At 34.7% G+C, this 20,311-nt stretch overlaps 1 protein-coding gene across 3 annotated transcripts; it reads left to right on the top strand.

The window, feature by feature from the left end:
- Positions 1-9,105: 9,105 nt before the first annotated feature.
- LOC112764172 (lethal(2) giant larvae protein homolog SRO77) lies at positions 9,106-19,694 on the top strand. 3 transcript variants are annotated; one of them, XM_072222321.1, is made up of 25 exons: positions 9,106-9,520; positions 9,711-9,841; positions 10,207-10,291; positions 10,609-10,662; positions 10,862-10,953; positions 11,060-11,163; positions 11,423-11,495; positions 12,508-12,967; positions 13,838-14,173; positions 14,343-14,549; positions 14,663-14,761; positions 14,855-14,927; positions 15,569-15,699; positions 15,828-16,116; positions 16,199-16,419; positions 16,496-16,620; positions 17,069-17,183; positions 17,710-17,765; positions 17,886-17,979; positions 18,061-18,241; positions 18,312-18,377; positions 18,448-18,495; positions 18,569-18,684; positions 18,764-18,826; positions 19,245-19,694. In XM_072222321.1, the coding sequence occupies exons 1-25, from the start codon at positions 9,467-9,469 to the stop codon at positions 19,350-19,352; spliced, it is 3,381 nt and encodes a 1,126-aa protein (XP_072078422.1). In that variant the 5' UTR covers positions 9,106-9,466; the 3' UTR covers positions 19,353-19,694. The 3 variants fall into 3 exon arrangements, with proteins under 3 accessions (XP_072078422.1, XP_025665496.1, XP_072078423.1); XM_025809711.3 differs by having other exon boundaries at positions 9,183-9,520; positions 16,493-16,620; XM_072222322.1 differs by having other exon boundaries at positions 9,183-9,520; positions 15,572-15,699; positions 16,493-16,620.
- Positions 19,695-20,311: the final 617 nt, after the last annotated feature.

The raw sequence follows: 20,311 nt of genomic DNA on the forward strand, positions 1-20,311 counted from the left end.
CAGCAACAGACAGAGAACTCTGAACAGAATACTTCTAATTTAACAAACTTAGTCTCTGATCTATCTAAGGCCACTGTAAGTTTCATGAATGAAACAAGGTCTTCCATTAGAAATCTGGAAGCACAAGTGGGCCAGCTGAGTAAAAGGATCACTGAAATCCCTCCTAGTACTCTCCCAAGCAATACAGAAGAGAATCCAAAAGGAGAGTGCAAGGCCATTGACATAAGCACCATGGCCGAACCTGTGAGGAGAGGAGAAGACGTGAATCCCAAGGAGGAAGACCTCCTGAGACGTCCAGTGATTAATAAGGAGCTTCCCTCTGAGGAACCAAAGGACTCTGAGGCTCATCTAGAGACCATAGAGATTCCATTGAACCTCCTTATGCCCTTCATGAGCTCTGATGAGTATTCCTCTTCTGAAGAGAATGAGGATGTTACTGAAGAGCAAACTGCCAAGTTTCTTGGTGCAATCATGAAGCTGAATGCCAAATTATTTGGCATTGATACTTGGGAAGTTGAACCTCCCTTGTTCATCAATGAACTAAGTGATCTGGATCAACTGACATTGCCTCAGAAGAGACAAGATCCTGGAAAGTTCATAATACCCTGCACCATAGGCACCATGATCTTTAAGGCTCTGTGTGACCTTGGTTCAGGAATAAACCTCATGCCCCTCTCTGTAATAGAGAAACTGGGAATCTATGGGGTGCAAGCTGCTAAAATCTCATTAGAGATGGCAGACAATTCAAGAAAACAGGCATATGGACAAGTAGAGGACGTGTTAGTAAAGGTTGAAGGCCTTTACATCCCTGCTGATTTCATAGTCCTGGATACTGGAAAGGAAGAGGATGAATCCATCATCCTATGAAGACCTTTCCTGGCCACAGCAAGAGCTGTGATTGATGTTGACAGAGATGAAATAGTCCTTCAATAGAATGAGAACTCCCTTGTGTTTAAAACTCAAGGATCTCCCTCTGCAACCATGGAGAGGAAGCAGAAAAAGCTTCTCTCAAAGCAGAGTCAACCAGAGCCCCCACAGTCAAACTCTAAGTTTGGTGTTGGGAGGCCACAACCAAACTCTAAGTTTGGTGTTGAACTCCCATATCCAAACTCTAAGTTTGGTGTTGGAGAGTCTCAACAAAGCTCTGCACATCTGTGAAGCTCCATGAGAGCCCACTGTCAAGCTATTGACATTAAAGAAGCGCTTGTTGGGAGGCAACCCAATTTTTATTTATCTAACTATATTTTTCTTAGTAATATGTCTTTATAGGTTCATAATCATGTGGAGTCACAAAACAAACAAAAAAAATCAAAAACGGAATCAAAAACAGCAGAAGAAAAATCACACCCTGGAAGAGCATCTGTCTGGCGTTCAAACGCCAGAACAGAGCATGGTTCTGGCGCTGAACGCCCAGAATGGGCAGCATCCTGGCGCTGAACGCCCAGAACAAGCATGGTTCTGGCGTTCAACGCCAGAAATGGCAGCAAATGGGCGTTGAACGCCCAAAATGGGCACCAACCTGGCGCTGAACGCCCAGAGTTGTGTGCAAGGGCATTTTGCATGCCTAAATTGGTGCAGGGATGTAAATGCCTTGACACCTCAAGATCTGTGGACCTCACAGGATCACCTCAGGATCTGTGGACCCCACAGGATCCCCACCCACCTCCACTCACTCTCTTCTCTCTTCTCAATCATCCTTTATTCCCAATAAACACTCTTCCCTTCTGTTTTCCATTTACCACTCACATCCATACACCCACTACCTTCAAAATTCAACATCTCTCTCTCTCCCACCCAATCCCACCCATATGGCCGAATACACACTCCCATCCATCTCCTCCATATCTTCTTCTTATTCTTCTATTCTTTCTTCTTTTGCTCGAGGGCGAGCAACATTCTAAGTTTGGTGTGGTAAAAGCATAGCTTTTTTTATTTTTTCCATAACCATTGATGGCACCTAAGGCCAGAGAAACCTCTAGAAAGAGGAAAGGGAAGACAAAAGCTTCCATCAAGGGTCTATAGCTCAGTGGTAGAACATTTGACTGCAAATCAAGAGATCCCTGAGATACCTCAGGGGATACATTTTTTTCCACACAATTATTGGAAGCAACTAAGGGTGGAACATCAAGAGCACTCCATCATCCTTCATGAAATCAGAGAAGATCTAAAAAGCAATGAAGGAGGAGCAACAAAGACAAGGAAGAGACATAGAAGAACTCAAGGACATCATTGGTTCCTCAAGAAGGAAACGCCACCATCACTAAGGTGGATTCATTCCTTGTTCTTATTTCTTCTGTTTTTCGTTTTCTATGTTATGTGCTTATCTATGTTTGTGTCTTCATTACATGATCATTAGTAGTTAGTAACTTTGTCTTAAAGTTATAAATGTCCTATGAATTCATCACCTCTCTTAAAAGAAAAATGTTTTAATTCAAAAGAACAAGAAGTACATGAGTTTCGAATTTATCCTTGAACTTAGCTTAATTATATTGATGTGGTGACAATGCTTCTTGTTTTCTGAATGTATGCTTGAACAGTGCATATGTCTTTTGAAGTTGTTGTTTAAGAATGTTAAATATGTTGGCTCTTGAAAGAATGATGACTAGGAGACATGTTATTTGATAATCTGAAAAATCATAAAAATGATTCTTGAAGCAAGAAAAAGCAGCAAAGAACAAAGCTTGCATAAAAAAAAAATTAGGCGAAAAAAAATAGAAAGAAAAAGAAAAAGCAAGCAGAAAAAGCCAAAGCTCTTAAAACCAAGAGGCAAAAGCAAAAAGCCAATAACCCTTAAAACCAAAAGGCAAGGGAAATAAAAAGGATCCCAAGGCTTTGAGCATCAGTGGATAGGAGGGCCTAAAGGAATAAAATCCTGGTCTAAGCGGCTAAACCAAGCTGTCCCTAAACCATGTGCTTGTGGCGTGTAGGTGTCAAGTGAAAACTTGAGACTGAGCGGTTAAAGTCAAGGTCCAAAGCAAAAAAAGAGTGTGCTTAAGAACCCTGGACACCTCTAATTGGGGACTTTAGCAAAGCTGAGTCACAATCTGAAAGGGTTCACCCAATTATGTGTCTGTGGCATTTATGTATCCGGTGGTAATACTGGAAAACAAAGTGCTTAGGGCCACGGCCAAGACTCATAAAGAAGCTGTGTTCAAGAATCATCATACTGAACTAAGAGAGTCAATAACACTATTCGAAATCTGAAGTTCCTATAGATGCCAATCATTCTGAACCTCAATGGATAAAGTGAGATGCCAAAACTATTCAAGAGGCAAAAAGCTATAAGTCCCGCTCATATGATTGAAGCTCTGTTTCATTGATAGTTTGGAATTTATAGTATATTCTATTCTTTTTATCCTATTTTGATTTTCAGTTGCTTGGGGACAAGCAACAATTTAAGTTTGGTGTTGTGATGAGCGGATAATTTATACGCTTTTTGACATTGTTTTTAGTATGTTTTTAGTAGGATCTAGTTACTTTTAGGGATGTTTTTAATAGATTTTGTGTTAAATTCACATTTCTGGACTTTACTATGAGTTTGTGTATTTTTCTGTGATTTCAGGTATTTTCTGGCTGAAATTGAGGGACTTGAGCAGAAATCAGATTCAGAGGTTGAAAAAGAACTGCTGATGCTGTTGGATTCTGACCTTCCTGCACTCAAAGTGGATTTTCTGGAGCTACAGAACTCGAAATGGCGCGCTTCCAATTGCGTTGGAAAGTAGACATCCAGGGCTTTCCAGAAATATATAATAGTCCATACTTTGGCCAAGAATAGACGACGTAAACTGGCGTTCAACGCCAGCTTTCTACCCAAATCTGGCGTCCAGCGCCAGAAAAGGATCCAAAACCAGAGTTGAAAGCCCAAACTGGCACAAAAACTGGCGTTCAACTCCACAAATGGCCTCTGCACGTGCAACACTTAAGCTCAGCCCAAACACACACCAAGTGGGCTCCGGAAGTGGATTTATACATCAAATACTTACTCATGTAAACCCTAGTAGCTAGTTTATTATAAATAGGACCTCTTACTATTGTATTAGGCATCCTGGATTGTATTCTGATCCTGTGATCACGTTTTGGGGGCTGGCCATCTCGGCCATGCCTGGACCTTTCACTTATGTATTTTCAACGGTAGAGTCTCTACACTCCATAGATTAAGGTGTGGAGCTCTACTGTTCCTCAAAGATTAATGCAAAGTACTACTGTTTTCTATTCAATTCATCTTATTTCGCTTCTAAGATATTCATTCGCACTTCAACCTGAATGTGATGAACGTGACAATCATCATCATTCCCTATGAACGCTTGCCTGACAACCACTTCCGTTCTACACTAGATTGAATGAATATCTCTTAGATCTCCTAACCAGAATCTTCGTGGCGTAAGCTAGAATGATGGCGGCATTCAAGAGAATCCGGAAAGTCTAAACCTTGTCTGTGGTATTCCGAGTAGGATTCAATGATTGAATGACTGTGACGAGCTCCAAACTCGCGATTGCAGGGCATTAGTGACAGACGCAAAAGGATAGTAAATCCTATTCCAGCATGATCGAGAACCGACAGATGAATAGCCGTGCCGTGACAGGGTGCGTGAGCATATTATTCACTGAGAGGATAAGATGAAGCCATTGACAAGGGTGATGCCTCCAGACGATTAGCCGTGCCGTGACAGGGCATTGGATCATTTTCCCGAGAGATGACCGAAAGTAGCCATTGACAATGGTGATGTATCACATAAAGCCAGCCATGGAAAGGAGTAAGACTGACTGGATGAAGATAGCAGGAAAGCAGAGGTTCAGAGGAACGAAAAGCATCTCCATTCGCTTATCTGAAATTCTCACCAATGATTTACATAAGTGCCTCTATCCCTATTTTATTAATTATTATTCGAAAACACCATTATCACTTTATATCTGCCTGACTGAGATTTACAAGGTGACCATAGCTTGCTTCATACCAACAATCTCCGTGGGATTCGACCTTTACTCACGTAAGGTATTACTTGGACGACCCAGTGCACTTGCTGGTTAGTTGTATCGAAGTTGTGACAATTATGAATTAAGATCAGAGCACCAAGCTTTGGAGCCATTACCAGGATTTGTTCAAGCCTGGAGATCACAATTTCGTGCACCAATAGCCCACCTTAACAAGTCCACTAACAGACAGTGCAACCAAAAAGCTTCAACTGGTGGCTCAGCCAACCCTACCATCAACCGGTAGACAAGCTCTGCAAAGCAGAGCAACGTGTCGATCTCATGGTCATTTGGGCAGAAAATCTGTAAATCTGTATCAATTTGAATCTGTACCATATAATGACCCTAGAAGTAATGGCGCATGGAGCTGAATTAGGTTATAGAAACTTGGTTGGACTTAATTGATTAAATGACTTAGATATAAAATTTCATTATTAAATAATTAAAAATAATAGTAAAAAATAATATATTTTAACAGGATTGTTACACATCCAAGTATTTTTTCATCTAAGTTTATCCAAGTAGGTCCAACACCAACAAAAATTACTCTCATTAAAAGAGCATCATTACACGCACTTTTTCTTCTTCTCCTCTCCCGCGCTTCTTCTTCTTCTCCCCTGCACTTCTTCTTCTTCTTTCAAATACACGCATACGTCATCTTCTTCTTCTTTCAAATTCACGCATACCTCTTCTTCCTCCTCCTCCTCCTCCTCCTCCTCCTCCTCCTTCGCGCACGCAGATTGTTCTTCTGCTTCTCCTCCTCCTCTTCTTCTTCTTCTCCTCTTTCGTTATCATCATCACCAACAATACCAACATTTTGCTAATGGATTATTTTTCAATCGAATTGAATGGAATGCAAATGCTAAATTGAATTGAATTAAATTGAATGGACGCAGGTGTTCTGAATTAAATTGAATTGATAATATCTAAATTGTACATACAAGTGTTTTAAATTTAATTTTATATAATGGATAATGTTCCGTTCATTTAGTACTATACAATTGTTTCACCTTAGATGTTCGGTTCATTATGCAAAAAGTTGTTTTGAATTTGATTTTATATAATAGATAATGTTCCGTTCATTTAGTACTATACAATTGTTTCACCTTAATAACATGTTTGGTTCATTATGAATTGAATTGAATTGAATTGAATAGATGCAGGTGTTCTAAATTGAATTGATAATCTCTAAATTGTAGACACAGGTGTTTTGAATTTGATTTATATAATGGATAATGTTCCGTTCATTTAGTACTAATAAGGTGTTCGGTTTATTATGCAGAAAGTTATTTTGAATTTGATTTTATATAATGGATAATATTCCGTTCATTTAGTACTATATAATTGTGTCACCTTAATAACATGTTCGGTTCATTATGAATTGAATTGAATGGACGTGGTTGTTTTAAATTGAATTGGATTGAATTGATAATCTCTAGGAGGAGGAGAAGAAAGAGGAGAAGAAGAAGAAGAAAAGAAGAAAAATTTGTGTGTGCAAATTTAGAAGAAGAAGAAGAAAAAGAAGAAGAAGGAGAAGGAGAAATAAATGAAGAAGAATAAAGATTGCGTAATTTGAAAAATTAGGGAGTTGCTATGGTGCTGAAGGCAAATTCTTCAGCAAGTGCTGATGCTGCGTGTCCCAAGGTGGTGGAAACACGCGTCTACCTAAAGAAATACAGAAGTAATATGAAGTGACGCAGATGTGATGGGACGAGTAGGTGCTATATCAGTAAGGTACGCACGCTAAGTACACAACCTTTACTTCTTATAACTTATTTAACCATTTAGCACTCTAATAATATAATTAAAGATATTGAGAAATTAACTCTACAAATAAATACATCTTATTCTCCAAATAAAATAAAAAAATATATCACATCTAAAATAGGTTCTTTATAATTACCCGGTATTGATACAAAAAAAATGACCGTAAAACTAAAAAATATAGTGCTTAATTTTTTTATTGACACATAAAATAAAATGTTGACTAAAGGTATTTCACATATTATATGTTATTTGATATTTTTTAACGGTTGTTTTATTCTTATGTATTACCAACATAAAGTACTTTAATATTAAACTTGGTTAGAAAATTTATTTGATTTAGTACTTGCACAGTAGCATGGCTCCATCGTTATTATTCATTATTAAGGTCAAATCTATATCATTTACTATTTAGCTACTGTTCAGTATCACTTTAAACAATTTCTAGTAGAAAATTCATCTCAATTTCTATTTATAACCCACTTGTATTAAAAAGTAATTTTAGATTAATTTTTGTATTATAAACAATAAATAAAAACATAACGTGTCTCTCTCTTTTTCATTAAGAGAAACTAATTTTAGTCCTTATTATGGTTCCACTTAATTAATTAAAATAATTAAAAGGAATATAATTGTATTAGTCCGGTTGTATTTATTTGATGTCTATTTTCAGCGATTTTTACTACTATATACAGTAATAATCCGACAGAATTAAGAAAAATTTAGCTCATATCGTGAATAGATATTCTTTTTCACTAACATTTTAAACATAGTCAAATAAAAATTTTACTCAACAATTGATAATCTAGTTATTACTTAATAAGAATATAACATTTTAGTATTTTTTCATAAAAACACAGTTTTAATTTTATTTTTAAATTAAAATAAATATTTTTTTTATTAACCAACTCATTAGTTTATATTCATTATATTATTATATATTACATATTATATGTATTTATCGAAAAATAATATTAATAAATATTATATAATCTTAAAAAAAATTATATTGTTATTTACTAAAATATTTAATTTTTTTATTAATACATATTTAATTATATTTATAATAATAATCATGACTAATAAAAAATATACTAAATTTAAATATAAGTGAGTCTAAAATTAAAATAATTAATAACAGGAATTACTACACATATTGATACAACATTTTTTTTTATTTTCTTTATTTATTTATTCCACAACAATATATATAATTTAGTATAATTACATATATTGATCCAATATATATCAAGCAAATCTCAAATGATTAATTTAACGCACGAAAATGACAACTGCTATAATATCATTAAAAAAATTATTCATAATTTTATTCTCCACGTTTTTAAATTATTAAGATATTAAATAATTATTTTAATATTATTGTTTATTAAAGTCCAAAATAATATATTATATTTTTTTGTATAATATTAAAATCAACTATTTTAATCATTCATTTTTTTTAATCCCATTTTATTATTTGAGTTTTAGGATAGCGTTATCATCCCTTATTTTTTTTTAATGTTTTTAATTAAAAAAAAAGACAAACAAATTACAAATTGTAAGATTATCCTATCTTTTATTAAAAATCAAATTAAAAGACAAAAAATATCCCCTTAAACTTATCTAAACATTTCAAAACCTATAAAATTTAACATACAAGTTAACTTAAATTAATTCTACCATTGGACTCGGATAATAAAAGTAATGGGACATGCATCATGTATACCTATTATCAAATATATTGTGTCCACCACATTTATACTACCACATCTACATGTCAACTACTAATCACTTTGGTTAGCCCAGCTTTACCAAACAAAAAAGGTTTTACAGTCCCGTCCATTTCATATAAAATATTATTAATTACAATAATTATATTATCCTTAACTGCATTAATTATCATCTCTAAACCATTTGCTAAGTACCGACAATTTACAGTTTTACACAGATACTGTCAACTGAGGGGGCCACGATAATTTTCGTTGGCATCATCTTTGGACACGCGTTTGAGCGACATGCATCGTCAGCGGGTGGGGATAGATCTTCACTCAGCACAGGAGAATTTTCCGAAAAATTATTACAACAACTTGGATAGATTTAGATAAGAATTTTGTTTGGATGTAGAATTTTACTTATATTTTAATGATACTATAGCATTTCTATACCTAAATTGTAACATACATATAAGTTTATTATGATTTTGATAGATCTTTTATCATGTATGGTTGTTAACTCTATCAACCGAACAAGTAAAACTAGTAAAATTTTCAGGGAAAAAGAGGAGAATTTAGTTTAGAATCAGCTGCTTATCGGTAAATCAATAACTACTGGTCAATTATAATTATTCTTTATGGAAAAATATGTTAATACGTTTTAATTTTGAAAGAGAAGAAGTCGATGGAATAGAGCAATGAATAACTTCCACGGGCCCTACATCTTCCTTTTTCAGTTTTTTGCTTTTTCGAACACATCTTCATAGCTCCCTTGCAGCTTCAAATCGTACGGTCGAACAGTCGAAGTGTTCCCTGCAGCCCCGCATCACCGTCCATCTTTTTTATCACATCATACGAACAAGCGCCCTTGCACGACGCATCATACTGGTGAGTAACACGGTACCTGAAACCCGCGCAGAAACCGAAAAAACCCGAATACACAAAATCTTCAGCACAGAAAGAAGCGAGAGCTCATTTCTATTCATTCATCGTCATCATCAACATCAACATCAACAGCAATGTTTTCTAGATTCTTTCAGAAACCTCCACCACAGCAATCTCCTCATGCGCAGGTAGTGCGTGCCTCCGTTTCCGCCATGGATCAATGCTTTTTTTCTATTTTTTTCCCTGGCGAATTCTTCGATTACTTGTTTTCATCGATTGTGCATTTTGAATGTGCGAAGTTTCTTTGTTGAGCTATGCATTGATATGATTATGCGAGTTTTTTTTGAAATCGATGCCGTGTTTCTGTTCTTTCTGCAGCAGGAAGCGGGAAAAGGAATTTCTAAATCAGCGGATTTCGATCCGCGAGTTGTTCTTCACTTCGGAGTTCCATCTACGGCGTCTATCCTTGCATTTGATCGCGTCCAGCGTCTATTGGCTGTGGGAACACTGTGAGTTATTTACCAAAGTAGTAACATAATAGTATTGACCAATTCGTGAATCAGATAACATTAATTTTAAGGAAGATCATGTATAGTATGCATGCTTTTGTAACTAGCTATATTAATTTTCATTGGTTAGGCAGGTTTGTTATGTACTACCTGAGGATACGTTGAATACTTTTTCCTTCAATTTTGTTTAAAAGGAATACATACGCAATATCGTTATTCTTTCTGTTTGATGATTGAGGAGTAGCATATGTATTGGAATAGCAATATTACACTAGCATTTTATCATGTTGTGGACTTAACAAGTTTCCCATGGAGAGATTTAGTGGCTTTATTAGTTCACTGAGGAATTTTCTTCACCCTTGCAGTGATGGCAGGATAAAGGTGTTTGGAGGAGACAATATTGAAGGAATTCTTTACTCGTCTAAGCATACAGCCTTCAAGAATTTAGAGGTTCATAATTTTCGGTCAATTTTCAATTTTAGAGACTATTCTATTCTATTTATTTATTTTATCAAAAACATTCAATCTCTTGTATATTATATTATGACCGGGATAATGTGTCTTGTTTCTAATTTTGAGTGTCCGTGTCCATGTCCGTATCCGTGTCTAGAGTCATGTGATCATGAGTATCACATGATGTGTGTACAGAACTGTGCTCTATGTATGTTTGGAGGTGCCCATGATTGAACTATAGAAGCTACAAAGTGAAATATTTATTGAGGCTTTCATGAATATTATGGTATCTAATATTTCTTGATCTCTCTCAGTTCTTGGATAATCAAGGTTTTCTTGCTAGTGTCTCAAGTCGTAATGAGATTCAGGTACCTTCTAAGGCTACTAAAGTTCTTAAAAACTGTCTATGATCAGGCATTTTCCATGTCTGCTTTTGACTGCTTTTTGATTTTTCATCTGAGCTTTCTTTATACTTTATTTCTTGTCGATTTCTTGTTTCCCTCTTATTCTTCCCCCTTACCGCTGTTTTATTTACTAATTTTCCCATTACGTTTCTGATCATGGCAGATTTGGGATTTGGAAAGCAGGCAAATTGCTTCTGCTTTGCAGTGGGAGTCCACTATAACTGCTTTCTCTGTTATTTATGGCACCAGTTACATGTAAATACTTGTTCATGTGATTTGGAATCAGCATTTGCATATAACACTTTCTGATAAATAATGCACATGGGTTTATTAGTTATTCCCCACTTCTTATGATATTTAGGTATATTGGGAGTGAGCATGGGATGGTATACGTGTTGAAGTTTGACGCTGAAAGCAGAAAAATTGATATATTGCCTTATTATGTTCCTACAAATGTTATATCTGGTAAGTTTTCTACAATGAAGTCAGTATAGGGAAGGTGGCTCATGAAAAGAAAAAAGAAAAAGAGAGAAGAAAAAGAAAAAGAAGCTACTAGAATATTTGTACTTCATTTTGGAGGGGAATAGAATGACTTGTGAAGGGTGTTAGGTAGTAATGCTTACATTATATTAGAGCACAAAACTTAAAAAAAAAAAAATGTTCCATGAGTTATTGTTCATTTCTCTAACATCTAACATATTTCAAATGATACTCACCTTTGCAGATGCAGTTGGAATATCACTTGATCAAATTTCAGTGATCAGGGTTCTTCATCCGCCTTATTCCAATGGAAACAGGTAACACTAGAAATTATTTTAAGAGTTTCTCTAATTGATTTCCTTGTATCTTAATGGAATTTGCATGACACGAATATTAGGTAATCTTGCTTTCGAAGGCTGTGCTAGTGATCATTCTATTGTGTTCTCATTTTTTCAGGTTTATTCTGACTTTGAGTCGTGGTGATTTTAGAGTTTAAATAATTTGCGAATAGGCTTTAACCACGGAAGTGACGAAACAAAATTGAATTATCACGAAATTTCTTCTACAAAATTTGAATGCAGTATATTTAATTCATGTTTTCAGGGGACAACTAAGTTTTCTTGACCGTTTTGTTGTTTGGAAATGAATTATAAATGAGGATTCTTTAGTTTAAAGTGAGTCAAACTGCTTGGTATATCTTTTTGGTGTTTACAACATGGACACTAAATTCAGTGTACATATAGTTCAAGATAAAGGTAGAGACCCAGTGAACATAGAAAGCAAGAAGAATATAAAGCTTTTACTCTCTTAATAATGTTTGCACTCATTCAAAGGAAAGGAGAAAAGCCAAATAAAATAGTGGCAGTCTGCCAATCTGCCTGTTTAACTTGAGGGTTTTGTGGGTTAGGATGAAATGCTAGCTTAATTTACCCTGTCCTTCCAGTCTGCAGAGTAAATTGGTTAGGGATGGTTAAGCAAAATTTTTATATAAAAAATATAAGTTGAATCAATCAACATAAAGGTCAAATTGCTATGGATCTTATTCAGACTTACGACCTTAAAATTTTTTCCTTGATGCATTTAGATAACTTGAATGCCTAAAATCTAAGATGATATACTTATTGTGTAAATTGAACCATCCAGTTATCCAGTATCCATTTTGGCTCTATTAAGGGTTAATTATGCTAATTATTTACAGTTACAAATTACAATACAGAAAAAACCAATATGAAAAGTTGTGTATGTAGAATATGTGTTTGTAACAATAGAACTTAACTTTTTGCGTAAGGTATGTTTGTTTATTGATTCAATAAAACCATCATCTTGCAGACTATTGATGGCATATGAGAATGGCTTGATAGTACTGTGGGATTCTTCTGAAGATAAAATTGTTCAAATCAGAGGACAAAAGGACACTGAGCTGAAGATAGAAAGGGTGACTAGTTATTCAAATGACCCTAAGGATGATTCCTCTGACAATAAATTAGATAATGAAGAAGAGGATAAAGAGATAAGCTGTGTTTCATGGGCATCTAATGATGGATCTGTTGTTGTTGTTGGTTATGTAGATGGTGATATAATGTTTTGGGATTTGTCAAATGCTTACTCTTCTTCAAATCATCAATCCCAAAAGTTGTCTAATAATGTTGTCAAGCTTCAATTATCATCGGCAGTTAGAAGACTTCCTATTATTTTTCTACATTGGTGTGCCAATAAATCTTTTGGTAATAATGGAAGCCAACTTTTTGTGTATGGTGGTGATGAAATTGGGTCTGAAGAAGTTCTGACAGTAAGATTCATACTCATAGTAGTTATTTTTGGCAATGATGTTTTAATAGTTACTATTAGAGGTAAAAGGAAAAGAAAAAGAAAATCCTAGCTTTGGGTGTGTTTGTGGTTTCTGTATATAGAACATGATAAAACAGAGCCATGATTACCACAATTTCCTGTCATAACAAACTATCTGATTAGTGTTTTAGACAGTTTAGTCTTAACAAAAAATCAGTTGGAGGAAAAAACCCTGTCTTATGTGGGCTAAGTGTGGAGATGCTATTGCAAACATTTTTCATGAGTTAGCCCCTTCTTGAAGAAAGGTTCCTATTCAGGAGTTTCATGATACAAAAACATAAGTAGGGATGCGGGCAAAAAAAACTCAAGAGATCACATATTCATTAGTTACTTTCTGTAGAGAGAGCTAATTCAAGCGTTGCACTCAAGGAATTGTTGTCCAATAATAGAACAAATGAACCACACTAGGAAAGAAATAAAGACAACAAAAGTAACTAGATGAGTACTACAACTTTATTATTTTGGTTTGTGCCTTTTCAATCTATTGGTGGATTGCTTTTGTTATACACAATAAATATACTTCCTGTCATCCTAATGTGGTAGAGTTGCAAGGAAGAAAACAGGCTGCAGTTAAGAACTCGGGGAACAGACATTGTTCAGCCTCTGCATTGCTAGTTAATTGTTTTCTACTGAAAATTAACTACTTTGTTGGAACTGCTTATTGCCACAATCAGTTTTGTACTTTTGCCATATCAGAATAAAAAATTAACTATTGTCATGTTTAGCACTGTCAGTGGCTTGTTAAGCTTTCATATATTCAACTTATATAGATGATAAATCAATATGACACGCCCTTTTCTCTTACTTACAGGTTTTGGGCCTTGATTGGTCATCTGGTTTAAAAAGTATTAAGTGCACTGGTCGCATTAATATTGCACTTAATGGTTCCTTTGCTGATATGGTTTTGTTATCTAGTGATTACCATGCAGCGGGAACTGGTAATATGATATTTGTGTTGACCAATTCTGGACAGCTGGATCTTTATGACAACAATTGTTTGTCGTCTTTAATGTCTAAGCAAGAAAAGAAGACTACTTCTCATACACTGCAATATCCCATGGTCATACCCACTCTTGAACCCTACATGACAACTGCAACGCTTGCTGTGATAGATCACGATGTGAAGACATTTAGGGACTTGTCTCAGGTAAATGCATATTCAGTGGGTCCAAAGATTTGTTCTTTCTTTATCAATAGTTGCCATGCCTATGTAAACTGTTACATAGATGTCATGTTTTCCTTACAAATGTTGATAACTTATTTTGAAGATAAAGCAGCTCTATTGTCAGTATTAATTGTAAGGGATATCTGTGTAGGTTCTTGTAGCTGCAAAGCAGCATTTAGTACAAAATCAGACAAGTATGGGCATAAAGTGGCCTTTGACCGGTGGTGTTCCAGGTCAGCTTTTCAAAGAAGACGATCATATCATTCAAATATATATAGCAGGATACCGAGATGGATCTGTTCGGATATGGGATGCCACATATCCGGCTTTGTCACTAGTTTACAACATAAAATGTGAGGTTAGCCATTAGCATACTACAAAATTAACTAGCATATATTTCTATTGATACAGGATGCACTAATATTAATAGGTTGTTGAGACTTAACAGAAAATTATTCCTGCAACTGATAGGTAAATGATGTTAACAGTGACAGTGCAAGTGCATCAGTGTCAGCATTGGATTTTTGCCCTGATACTTTACACCTGGCTGTTGGTGATGAAAGTGGTATTGTAAGTTTTACAAGTGTTGAAATTGTTTGTCATTCTCTCTCTCCATAAAATAAAGTCTTCTATCTCTGATAATTTTATCTTGTCGGAGTGTAGGTCCGTCTATATGGTCTAATACAGAGTTCAAGTGAAACAACCTTTCATTTTGTGACTGAAAAGGGAACTGAAGGTTGGGTTTGCTCTCTATTTGACTTAAAAATAAATCCATATTTGTTTCAAGTGTCTCATTAGGCTTGAATCATGAATAATGCACAAGCACACCCTACCTTGTGTTGGAGCTTAAACTTTTTATATAGAAGAAAAGGTGTAAACAAGGATCGCACTAAATTCCAGACTACTTGTCATAAAGGCACCAATAACATTTTGTAAACCATCTCTCCCAAAAGCTCAGTCTATTGGGTAAAGGCAAATAAATGGCTTTACATCATAACACAACATTATGCAATAGTTAGTTGGGTTTCAAGTGTGGACAATGCACAAGCCATACCATCATATACTGAAATTCAATTTGCTTTGTTTAGAATAATGAGAACAAGAAGTACTGAACTTTTAACCACTAGTTCATAGAGGTTTCGATACCATATGATAAATCTTTTCTCCCTAATGTGTAAGCTATTGGGTATGACTTTACATCTTAACATTTGGAAACAAAGGAGAGTACGTTAAAGTTGTACCCTTTCCTGCTGCAGTGTGGTGCATTTGGTTTACGCGATATGAAAATGGAAGATTCTTTTTGTGTCTATGTTTACACTACAAATTGAATTGATGTTTCTAATATCTAGTTTAACCTGTTTTTATTTATTGAGACAGTAGTTCACAATAAGCATCAAGGAGATGTACCTCATTGCACAGTACTGTTTTCCCTTCAAACTTCTGTTGTATGCACCCTACAGTTCGCAAACCATGGAGGGAAGCTTGCTGTTGGATATGAAAATGGCCAGGTGAGATCATCCAGTTCCTTTCTTTGTTGAAAGAAATGGTGTATTTATTGTCAGTTTAGTTGTCAGGTAGCTTTTTGGATTTGGAGGGCATTGAGTTTCCAACTTAGACGTTCTAGTCCACTTTGCAGGTTGCTATGCTTGATATCAATACATCATCGGTTTTGTTTCTTATGAAAACTGAACCTGACTCACCTTCAGCAGTTATTTCTCTGACTGCAAAATTTTCAGACTCTTGTAGCTTAAACATTCCACAGCAATCTGTATCTGATAATTCTGATAGTTCTGAAAAGGGGCTACTCTTCATTATAACAAGGGATGCAAACCTTCTTGTAGTAGATACTTCAAATGGAAATATGGTCTGCAGTAGGAGCATGAGTGTAAATGCAAAATTGAATGCAGTTTCAATGTATGTTACAGGCAAGTAATTTCGGTTTGAAACATGTACATATATAAAATTGCCAAATAATTACATTTCTTACCTGGTGATGTGTTATTTCAGATGGTTTTTCTGAACTATCAACTGAAACAGAGTCATTAAAATCACCTCAGAAGAGTGATTCTGGAATTCAGGACAATGTTCAGTCCGAAGATGCAAAAGTTGTAGATGAAACAGCTACTACCGTAGAAACTTCATACTTCGGGGAGATAGTATCCAACTCTCTCATTTTAATTTGTTATGAGACTGAATTGAGCTTACACACTTTAAAATCTGTGATAGAGGTGCAATTCGTCTGTCTATTCTTTTTCAAATTTTAATTTATTTCTTTCCACAGCTTGATAAAATCATTTTCAGCAGGATAGCAGCAAGTGTATAAAGAAGGTGAACCTTGTAGAGAAATGCTGCTGGACTACAATCATTAAGAAACATGAGAAAGAATGTGTTCTTGTTGTACTGTATCAAACTGGAGGCATTGAAGTAAGGTGAAGTGCTTCGTGTAATACATGTCTTCATGTAACCTACTTAGGTCACTAGTTGAGTCAGGTTCTAATGAGAATAGCCAATGCTGAAGTGCCCAAAAGAAAGAAGTTGAACTTCATTTGCTAACAACTAATAAGAAAATTTAACATGGGCTCTTAAAAATTTGAAATATTACTTTTCAGTTTTCAAATAAACCATGTATATATGAAATATCGTTAATTCTATATTATCTTCATGACTGGGATTTTTGGCTCCTCCTCCTTCCAATATTAAACCTGTAGTTTTGCCAATTGAAAAATGCATAATGAATTAATTATGTGTATTGCTTAAGAGAAATCGTATTTTTTGCTCTGAATCCATAATAGTAATTCCAGTCAAATGTTGGTGTTGATATTTTTCTTCCAGCAACTTACGACAAGCTTTTGATGGATGTAATGTCACTTTCATCAGGTCCATACCAACTTTGGAAGTGTTGGGAGAGAGTTCTTTAATGTCAGTCCTAAGATGGAATTGGACAAATGACATGGAAAAGACAATATGTTCTTCAAATGGACAAATAATTCTGGTTTGTAATTCCTCCTGAAAAGTGCTATTTTGTTAGAATTTGTTGCAGGAACCTGTTAGATTGGTCTGTTTAGTAAAGTGAATTTGGTATACTTAACCGATATCCATTCACTCAACTTTTTGTACAGTGAATCATGCAGGAACTGCACTTATTTGGAAACAAGTAGGCCAAATAAACAAGTTTATTCTGTTTCTCCTATTTTATTTCTTATTTTCTTTTAAGCATCACCTGTGATATATAATGTATTATTAACATTTGAAATACAATGTGATCTTTCTAACTGCACCGAATAATCCACAATTGACATCAACATTTCTGCTTTAAAGGAGAAAAATTGAAAATTCACTAAAAGCACTAAACATTTGCCTTCTATGTGCATGGATCTTTCGGAAAGCATTTCATCTGAAAGATCCTAGAACATGCATTGCATGAATAGGTCTTGTATTTTTACAATTGAACAAATTCCAGTTGCCTTTTGCTTTTGTAATCAGACTAACGGTTATCTTGTTTTCAACTTTTTATATAGGTCAATGGGAATGAAATTGCTTCAATATCACTGTTGACATGGCAAAATGAGTTCTGGTATCTTTCTTTGGTCATGTAAACTTGCTGAATGTGATTAGCCTCTATAAAATTTATAAAGAAAGTCATATTTACAGACTCAGTAATGTGTAAACTCAATTTTAAAACATAAACTTTTAGGATTCCGGAGTCTTTTCCTTGTCTTCATGATAAAGTTCTCCAAGCTGCTGTTGATGTTACTGTGAGTCAATCTCCAAGCCAGAATGAAAGACAGGTCCAAATTTTTCAGGCTTTCTTTGCTTTTGGTTCTTTCATTACAGTTACAGGATTTTTAATTCAACTTTCCTTGCCACAGGGAACAACTTCTGTATTTGCTAATTTTGTCAAGAACTTCACGGGAAAAGCAGATCCAAATGCAAATCAACCAGCTCATCCTAATATTTTGGAGAATCTAGATCAATTATTCTCAAATCCTCCCTTCTTAAAGCCTTCATCAGGCACAGTTGATCCACTTGATGATTTGGAGCTTGACTTAGGTCTGTCCTTAATTTCTTCTTCTGCTACCATCTATATTTTATTTATGAAACTTTTTACTTTCTCTTGCAGATGATATTCATATTGATGAACCCATAGTCCTTTCACCTATACAGAAAAGCGATGATGACAAAAGAGGTATATTTAACATTTGTATTTCCTCATTGTGTTATGTCTATCTTTTGAATACTGAATGCTTGGCTTGCAGATAAAGGAAAAACAGCTGACAAACAGAAAACTGATATCGACAAGAAAGGTACACCTCTATAATGTTTTATTTCCTCATTCCGGTATGTTTATCTTTTAAACACTGAACGGTTGGGTTGCAGATAAAGGAAAAGCAACGGACAGAGAGAAACTGTTTGAGGATGCAGGCACTGATTCAAAACCAAGAGCTAGAACAGCTGATGAAGTTAAGGCCAAATATAGAAAGACAGAGGCAAATGTAAGTTGTGAAAATTCTCTAATTTATTCATCTTCTTAGATTACAAGTTCTGACCCTTGGACATGGTGAATGGTTTCAGGATGCCGCTGCAGCAGCTTCGCTTGCAAAGCAAAAACTTCTAGAGCGGCAAGAAAAGCTTGCGGTACATTATTATTTTATTCTATTTTACATGAATTATATATCTCTGGACAGGTTTATATGAATTACAACAAAAATCTTTTTCAAGTAAATTTGTATTCATCTTAATTATAGTTGAAATCCCATTATCTAGCTGCATGACACATTCTACTAAATAATACCTTTTCTTCTTTTTAAGTTTTGACAATAAAATTCTTTTTGGTTCCTGATTGCGTCTTCTAATGAAGAGGCCAAAATTTAAATTGCTACAACCAAGTTTTATGTTTGATTTGTTTGTAAAATAGGCTTGATTGCAAATGTGACCATTTACCAATATGAGAAAATGGAGTTATTACATATTATTGATTGGAACCTGGCTGAAATTCTTCCAATTGTGTTTTATTACTTTTCTTTCCAACGGTATCTACTTTCTTTTATTATAGCTGCTCAACGAACGTACTGAAGAGCTGGCAAATGGGGCAGAAGATTTTGCATCCATGGCCAAAGAACTCGCTAGAAGAATGGAAAATCGTAAATGGTGGCAGTTATAACCAAGTTACATGATTCATTTTTCCCGTGGGCGTGTCCAGGTGGATTCCAAGTTGAATTTCTGGACTAGCTAACCGCCAACCTGCCTCACTTCTCTCCGAGGTAGCTCTTACTCTCTAGTCTGTTGCTTAGTTAGTAGTTACGCTTGTAAAAAACATTTATTATTCTTACATGTGTTAGAGTAATTTGATTATTGTGTGTGCTTATATTTTATTTTTGTATATTATAATTAGACTCAATAAGGCGCTAAACGTGAAGAGAATATTTCAGTAATTTTTCTCAAACTAAATGTATAACTATTTTACTATCAGATAAATGAAAATACGACCAGAGAAAATTATGTATATGCTAATATGCAAGCTTTTATATATCTAGTAGTGCAAAATATATTATGGTTTTGAATTTACTATTCGAATTATTTTCTGAAAAATTGTTTCGAGGGTGGCACCTTTCTAGCTTCATATAAATTTCGGCATTTATTCATTGCTTGCTAAAAAAGAATTTATTATTATAAAATTGATGATGTGGAAGAAAAAGTGATTTACCTTACTTAAATACATATAATAAAAAATGAAACTCTTTGATTTATAGAGGCAATAATGAGCTAGTCAGCCACATTTAAGTATTTAGAGTTGTCTTCATTTAAATTTCTAACGGTACTCGAACATGATTACTTCAGAGGGAACATAATATCTTAATTTGGGGGAAAGGATAATTTCTTAATGCCCTCAATCTTACTATCTTTTTTGTATAAACAAAAAATAAACCGAAGCGAAATACTGTAAAACATAAAAATCGATATTCGGTACTAAAAAGCAAATGCTAAATCGTTAAAAAGTAAATAAAACAAATTTAATAGCATATACACTACACGAATTGACAAATAAACCTAAAAATTTAATTTGGAAGATAGAGAGCCATTTTCGTTTTCTGTTGCAACTTCTCACGATTTTTGCTTAGG

Source organism: Arachis hypogaea, chromosome 17 (genome assembly GCF_003086295.3).
Source record: "Arachis hypogaea cultivar Tifrunner chromosome 17, arahy.Tifrunner.gnm2.J5K5, whole genome shotgun sequence".
NCBI lineage: Eukaryota > Viridiplantae > Streptophyta > Magnoliopsida > Fabales > Fabaceae > Arachis > Arachis hypogaea.